The sequence below is a fragment of the Scardinius erythrophthalmus genome, assembly GCF_964197995.2.
Source record: "Scardinius erythrophthalmus genome assembly, chromosome: 6".
NCBI classification, from domain to species: domain Eukaryota; kingdom Metazoa; phylum Chordata; class Actinopteri; order Cypriniformes; family Leuciscidae; genus Scardinius; species Scardinius erythrophthalmus.
The window spans coordinates 22,445,968-22,454,638 of record NC_138226.1 but is presented as its reverse complement, the minus strand read 5'-3'; the positions used below and the strand labels follow the sequence as shown (position 1 = coordinate 22,454,638).

The 8,671-nt window shown below is 37.7% G+C and overlaps 1 protein-coding gene across 1 annotated transcript; it reads left to right on the top strand.

The window, feature by feature from the left end:
• Positions 1–5,960: 5,960 nt before the first annotated feature.
• sox1a (SRY-box transcription factor 1a) lies at positions 5,961–6,971 on the top strand (the record flags this gene model as incomplete). Its single annotated transcript, XM_081369224.1, has 1 exon — positions 5,961–6,971. The coding sequence occupies one exon, from the start codon at positions 5,961–5,963 to the stop codon at positions 6,969–6,971; it is 1,011 nt and encodes a 336-aa protein (XP_081225350.1).
• Positions 6,972–8,671: the final 1,700 nt, after the last annotated feature.

Below are 8,671 nucleotides of genomic sequence, written 5' to 3'. Positions count from 1 at the left end.
GAGAGGAAACCTGATTAACTGCGCTGTGCTAATAGAGAGAGGAAATTAACACAGCGGTATCCTGGTGAAGGAGAGCTATACTCAGAGAGGGGTGTTTAACCACTGGCAGCCAGAAAAGCCATGGTGAGAGATTAATGAACTGTGCAGTGATGGAGCTCAGAGTCGTGCTGTTGATGAGGCTCAACAAGTCTCTGTTTGGGGCTAATGATTCTGCGAAGACGCCGCACACGCTATGGCGCCGGATAGCGCCGAGCTCTGATGCACATTTCGGCATAAAATTAAGGGCAGTTAGACATGGATAAACCTAATCGCTGCCTGTTGCCATGTAATTACTTTTCATAACACTGTTCATTATATGCTAGAGCGTGACGCTACTCAGTATATTCATTCTCTTTTGTTTTGGTGGTTTGGTTAAATCTGTGTAAATATACATAGTTTCTGTCTACATGTTGAAGTTCTTCCCATGTTTAATATGTATGAGGGAGATGTGAGTGTGTAGAATCAAACTGACTTGCGAACTGACTCCGTGCCTGAGTGTGTGGTTTGGCTCTCCTGCAGTGGTTGCCTTTAGGTATTAACAAGTGACAGGCTTTCTTTTCATTGGGTATCATGAGGCATCTGATGAAGTCTAGACTGCCTGGAGTATATTCCCTTCAATCACTGATAATATCCCTAAAGAGGTCATTATGGCATTTAACTTGGAGCTGAGGGGAAGAAATGCTATTATTTGCAGCTGATGGAAAAACCCTCAAGACTTCATGTTTTTGGAGTAGTGAGTTGATGTTTGCTGTCAGGTTAAGTGAGTTTGTGGAATATCAATTTAAATGTTATCTTGCACATGCAGCATGCACATATGTGTTATGTGTTAGCCTTACTCTTTCCCTAAACTTCATCCTACCTGAACGAGCATCGCAGTGGCATTGAAATGTTTTGAATTTCGATGATCATAGAAGAAGTGGAAAGATCCCCAGAGTTTTGAGAGAGCACGGGGCATCGAGACCGAAGGCGAGGTAAATGTTTGCCATCAGATGGCAATGATGTGTCTCTCTGTGAGTTCTTCCGAATGACGACACAACAGTTTTCCACTATAAAAGCCTGTCAGAACCATGTGATGGCAAGCTGCTGCTGCTGCCCAAAAACCTTGAATGGATTCAGAAGAAACATGTTTGTGGCTTATATCATAGAGTTATTTAATATGTACCCTATTTTGACATAGTGAAAGTTGTGCCTGTACACTGTAAACAAAAAAAGTATGATTAATAAGTTATGATAAGATATGTGTTTACATTGCTTCAACTCATAAAAATTAAGCAATTCTAAACTTTTTAAATGTTTAAAAAGTTATACAAGATGCAACTGTTTTTTAAAGGCAGCAACTCTTTTTTTTTTTTAAACAGTGTAGCCTTACTGAATAACTGTCTGGTGGAATAATTATTTATCATTTTTATATTTTTATTAGGTATTATTTTACTACAGTTTAAATACAATAACAGAGGTCTTCAACAGGGCTAAATGTCTAAATGCCATTTGATTTCAAACTATTTTTGGTCAAATAATGAAAATGTACATTAAATAATATGATTTTAAGGTAACGTCTATTAAGCTTGCAAGAAAACTTAAAATGTACAAGTAATGGCTGAAGTATACATTGTAAAATAAGCCTGTAAATGCACTAATATGCACATTAGGGATGTTATCATATAGGCCAGGCTCTGTCCACCAAGGGGCCCAAACAAGTTTACAGATAGGGACGGCAACTTATATTATCATATATTATATATTATCAAATATTGTATTATAATATTATATAAATAAATATATATATATATATATATATATATATATATATATATATATATATATATATATATATATATTCATTACAGCTAACAGTATAGTCTGCAGATATGATTTTTGTGCATGAAATGAGCTTGTTTCTTGTTTTGTTTTTTATGCCAGGCCAGCTAGATGAAGTGCTCTTATACGATTCATCAGGATTTAAGGTAATTGGTAAGTTTAGGAAGAGTGAGAATGACTGCGTTAGTTATTGAGCGTATAATGCTCTTCAGAGTCATGCAGCGGGGGAGATGGGGACAGACTTTAGTCGGAGTGAAGGCTGCAGACCGTTGTTTCGGTGATGCTGCCGCCGGGTCCATTCTTCAAGTTCGTTTCCAAGGAGGAGAGACGCCTCGCGCCAGGGCTCCGCCCCCTTCTCCTGAATGCGCGAGCAGCTGCTTTCAAACCCAACTGCTCAATTCCATTCATCCTCGAGAGGGAACAAAAAAGTGGCTATTTATTAGAATACTTGTTTTGTATTGTTCCGCGTCACACAAAAGGGGCTTTATTATGTAAGAAGGAACCCTTTCGCCGGGAGAAACAATAACTTGAAATTGTCTTTAGAGTCTATAATAAATTTCATTTTCTTGTCTCTCTCCTCAGTGTGTAGTGAGTGGTGGGACTGGGAGCTGGGTATGGCTGGCCTTGGCACTCTAAGGGTAGATTTTTAGCAAGGATGGCGGTCTGGCGAGTGGCTTTGACTGGGTTAGGACAGCGATAGCACCGGTAAGGACGATTTTACATCACTGCAAATGAGGGACAGTGCAACGTATGTTTATGTAGCTTTAAAACCGAATTTAGATTGATATGTAGGCTATTATTTTCTGGCAAAAATCTTACGGTATGGATATATTAACTGATTGTAAATGAATGTTCTCATCTAGAAACTTGATATTTTTAGACGATTATGATTATCGTAATCGCCTGCTAACTGATTATATGAAGTTCGCAAGCACGTCATAAAGCCTGTAAACGGAAAGCTGTGATTGTCGTCAGTTATAGGGGACTGAGCTACATGATCGCATGATATAGGCTACTGTGTCGGATAAGAGATATTAACGCGGTTTTCCCCCTTGTGAACAGACCGGAGACTTTTTTCAGACTACCGGTCGGTCCAGTGTCGGTAAAGTCGCGTTTTATCGGAAGACTTGTCGAATACGCGTTCGTATTTATACAGCATTATATGTTCCAGCATACAGCGGGAACAATTATTGAGGGAAGACAGACAGTTCTGCTCGATGTGTGTTTTTTGCCCCCTTTTCTTTTCTTTTTTTCTTTTTACATTTGCAGCTTTAAAAGACAGCCTGCTATGCTCTGGTGTAGGCTACGTGAATTTACATTTAAGTAATATTTAAATAAAGTTTCAATGTAAAGGTTTACACTTAGTATTAAATTAAATTAATTACATATTTATTTTAAAATATGTAGGCTAATACATATTTATTTTAAAATATGTAAGCCAGTGCATTTATGCTGATTAAACGACTTGTCTTTTTTCCCCCTGTAAACAAAATAAAACAAAATAACGTTGATCTTGTGACTATTGTATGAAATGAACTTTTAGTGTATTGATCAACAGATTGTCACTATCATCTGTTTATCAGGATGTCATTTGCAAGCGTCTAAGCCTCGTCTTACCACAGCCCTTGTTAAGTCAACCTGTTCACAAGAAGAGCCACACAAAGGACTTAAACAACCAAATTAGGTTAAACAACAACAACAACAAACAAGTTTAGGACGCTTTAATTTTGCAGTGAAATACTTTCATGTTAATGAACAGCTCAACACACATTGGGCTACAAATATTTAAATTATTTTATTTTTATTTTTATTAAACTGATTGATTTAAATAATCAATTCTTATTTCGCTTATTTATATTTTGGCATCATAAATTATATATCCCAGTCCCCTCGTTCTATCCCCATCCCCTGCTTCTGTCATAAAATGATTTATGAACTGTACTATCGCAAACACACTTCAGTTTTGCTTTTCAGTCTTTCGTTGTTGTTGTTTTTTTTTTTTTTTTTTTTTTTTTATTACCAAGGACATCTCTAATATTTTTACTACAATAGTGTGTGTTTTGGACAACTGCTGTAACCCCAGCTCTCGCACGTGCGCTAACAGTGCCCTATTGGCCCCAGCGCGCGCAAAACAAAGACTCTGTGAAGAGCGCGACACTGAAGCAAAATGAGAACTGACAGTGCACGTTGTTTCAGGAGGGTCACAGTATGGTTTAGCGCTCTAATCCGAAGGTCAATTAAATAAAATGAAATAAAAATGTGTTATTTAATATGCCTAATCGTTGCCATAACTAACACAATTACAAAAAATAAATAGGCTAAATAAAGTCCATTCAAATTGGCAATTTGTTTTTTGTAACTTGTATGGCACATTTTTATGTTTTTAATTAAAAAATAATAACATACCTACTATAATTTCTACTAATGTAAGATTATATTATATAATTAGGCTATTTATAATATTATTGTTCATAGTGCAGCTGATGGGCTTGCTTTGGTGTTGGAATATTTTAAACACAACAAATATAAATAAAAAACAATTACAATTAATTTGTAAAACCTTTCATATTTATTAGTGTGTAGTAAAATTATTTAATAAAATGATTGCATTTCTCAATATATATATATATTTTTTAAACCAAAATCATTGGGAAAAAAGAAGAAACGTAATTTTGTCAACATAAAATGAGTGGCTAGACACTGGAGACAATCACTAAATGAATGAAAAACCATCTAAACTATTGTTTTTTTGGGCAATGAAAAGCCCTGACTCTCTTTTGTCAAAACATGTTTTCGTTCTTGTTATAGCTGCGTCACATAGCCTATTCAAAAATATAGACTACCAGCATCTCTAAAGAATATATATTGACATGATATGTCTTGTGTCTTCGAATTTGATGGCGGAATAATAGGCTACTTTTTCTGTCCAGCGCAGGTATATTTGCCTTTCATCAACATTTTTCTCAATCGGTTGTGCGATTGGATCACATTCTGTACAATTATCCTTGCATTATAGGCTTATTAAAATTTGCGGTCTGATTTCATTCAGACAACGCCTTCATGTTTACCTTGCATCCACTATATTTTTATTTTGAGATCACTTAAGTTTTCCGTATTAATTTTACGCGCAACTAAATCTTAGCAGTGCACCACCAGACGGCAGTATCCTCGATTTAAGAAACTCGATTTAAAATTGGGCTATGTTGTTTACCTCTTAAAATAATATGGTGTTTTATTTTGTTTCAGTTTAACAATTTCTAGGTAGCCTATTAAGTGAATTGGTTGTGTTGATTATCTTTGGCAAAAAAATATGTTGGCAAATTGAATGCAAAGTGAAATGAGGGTCTCATTCGACGTTTTTAAGCATACGTGAGCATTTAAGCATTTATAAGTAATAAATTAATTTCGACCGATTTTTTTCCTTCAGCAGTTTTATAATCACAGATATTCAGCAACATATAGCTGACAAGTGGCTGTCTACTCTAGACGTTTTTTTTTTAACACACAAAGATTTGGCAAAACGTCACTAGGGAGCATAGCAGCTATTACAGTTATTATAAAGAATTAGATCGTATCTTGTAATGTCATCTAAATGGATAAAATCTACCATTTGTCCTCTTGTTCATTTATTGCAACCATTGAAGAGGCTCAAACTGCTACCTCAGTATTACTCTACTTTAGAGGGGGCGGTGCTGACCCTTCGCGCACCCCGCCTACTAGTTCTTTCCTCTCTGTCTACGTCACTCCACCGAACTCCATGCAAATCGCTCCTCACTGGAACGCCATTGGCCGCTCGCTCATTTTAATCGCTGTCAAAACGCATCATATGGCCGCCGCTTTAACTTACTCTTCAACTCCACTAGGAAAAGTAACTCAAATGCACGTTCAATTAATGTGGATGTGAAACGGCAGTCGGAGACGACACAAACAGGCTACAGGAGCAAAAAGAGACCCTGAAACTAACAGCAAACGGTTGGGAATAAGCTGAATTCCACATTTCACCGGAGCTCCACTGGCTGGTGAAGCACCTGCTTCAAGCGGACTACAGAGCGCCGAAAGTTCATGCTTTTTCTCTGCTAGCTGAAAACTTTTAAGCCACTTGAATGTATAGCATGATGATGGAGACGGACCTTCATTCCCCTGGACCCCAAACCAACACGAATCCGGGGCAAACGGGTCCAAATTCGGGGAGCAAAGCCAACCAAGACCGCGTAAAAAGACCCATGAACGCTTTCATGGTCTGGTCCCGGGGCCAGCGCCGAAAAATGGCTCAGGAGAACCCCAAAATGCACAACTCTGAAATTAGCAAAAGACTCGGTGCTGAGTGGAAAGTGATGTCAGAGGCTGAAAAGCGGCCCTTTATTGATGAGGCGAAGCGGTTGCGAGCCATGCACATGAAAGAGCATCCGGATTACAAATACAGACCGAGGCGCAAAACCAAGACCCTGCTTAAAAAGGACAAGTACTCGTTGGCTGGCGGCTTGCTCGGCGGTGCAGGTGGCGGGGTCGGCATGAGTCCTGCAGGGGTCGGCCAGAGGTTGGAGAGTCCTGGCGGTCACGGAGGCTCAGCCAGCGCCGGCTACGCACATATGAACGGCTGGGCGAACGGCACTTACTCCGGACAGGTGGCCGCCGCGGCAGCAGCGGCTGCGATGATGCAGGAGGCTCAGCTCGCTTACAGCCAGCACCCAGGTAGTGGCTCTCACCATCACCACGCTCATCACCATCACCCGCACAATCCTCAGCCCATGCACCGCTACGACATGACTGCTCTTCAGTACAGCCCCATCTCGAACTCCCAGAGCTACATGAGCGCTTCTCCGTCCGGCTACGGTGGGATATCATACGCGCAGCATCAAAACTCCAGCGTCGCTACTTCTGCGGGCATCGGCACGCTGAGCTCGCTCGTGAAGTCCGAACCCAATATAAGCCCTCCGGTTACCACACACTCCCGAGTACCCTGCACCGGAGACTTGCGAGAGATGATAAGCATGTATTTACCGACTGGGGAGTCCGGGGATCCGTCTGTGCAGAGCAGACTGCATGCCTTACCGCAGCACTATCAGAGCACAACTGCCGGAGTAAACGGAACTGTCCCATTGACGCATATTTGAAACAGCTGATGGAAAGTGATGGGTAACACTCCACCAAAAATATTTACCTCTTCTGCTTTTTTTTAGATTGTCATTAAACTACTTTTGTACAGATTGTTTTATGATGTTATTGTAAATTAAAGGTAAATATTGTTTCAATTGCAGTTCGGAGAGAAACTGAGATCTGAGATGTATCACATTCAGTGAAACATTGTTTAAATATGACGTCTTTAAAAATGATTCTGACAGCGTTTCTGGCCACGCCAAGAAATATGCGACACACTGTTATTCTTTAAATATTTAAGTTTCTGTGCAAATTGACTTTTGAGTTGATAATAACAAAAGTCTAGCGTGAATAACACAATGAAATGTTTTTGAGAGCCCATAAAGAGTTTTCTGCTTATTACATTTACCAAAACGTTTGTATACGTGAATTAATGTACCAGATTTATGTTGTAATATTTCTTGTAAATTGTGAATAAGTTTTAATATTTCAAAAGACTGGCACGTTACTGCTGCTGTACATAATTTATGACATGCATTCCTGCCAGTTCAAATCTTAACCTTGCGTTGATTCATGGTCTAAATAAAATTGGAGAAAAAGTTACTCTGCCCTAAATTGGTGTTAGTTTTGTTACCTATCAGACTTTGTCATTTAACATGTGTTTGATTTACTACACTTACACTTTCTCTTCGTGGATTGAAGACAAAATATTAATCGGCAGGTATTAATAGGCTACTTTATTTTGCTTTAAGACCATTTATTTTTAATGTGTATTTTACAAGCTTCAACGTGCAACTAATGAGATCTTTGAAAGTATCAAAACTGGGAAAACGTGTTTTCTAAATAGGTCACACTTGGTCTTACCCGTCATATGAACTATATATATTACAATAAATATGCATTAGAAGAACCTTTGGTGGGAAAATAATTGTATATAGGCCTGTAGACCTTTAATGTTTATATTAAATCTGTGTCGTACTTTCGTCATTAATTTATAAGTCATATTAGTCATTTTATTTAAGTGTAATTGCCTTTATAATAAACAGTCTACTTAACCAAATTAATAATAAATGGACAATATTTTTTAAAAACTAGAGAATAAAATAATAAATATTGTATTGCATGAATACAAATATTGTGATAACTTCAATGTTGTTAAAGTCGCCTTGCAAAACTTTAATTATCACTCGTTTAAAGGTATTTCAAATCTATGTTTATTCATAATTTGTTTACTTAAATAATTAGACTGTGGCTGTGTACTAAGTTCGCAATTGCTTCTTCAATTGTAGACTTTGATTGGTACCTAGGCTATAAGGTGTATAATTTTGTGTACTTGAAAAGAAATTATTATTATACGTGTATCATGTTAGGGTTGGTTTGAAATTGCACTGAAATTGCATGAACTAACTTTGTCATTTCGTCTATCACAATAATATTTGCAGTTCAAAGGTTTTGTTTAACTGACACGTTTACCTCTATAGCAAACATGATTTATTTTAACCATAGGAGTTGGCTAATAATGAATCAATTGTATAGGTAGATTTTGTTGGGTAAGAAGAACCCTTAATTTTGAAAATGAATTCGCCTGTGTTAGTATAACACATTTATAATATTTTTGACAATGAATAATAGCTCATGTTTCACTTTTTAAAGTAGATTTCAATTCACACATGAAACGTGTTTGAGTAGGCCCACATATTAATCAAAACACGTGTTT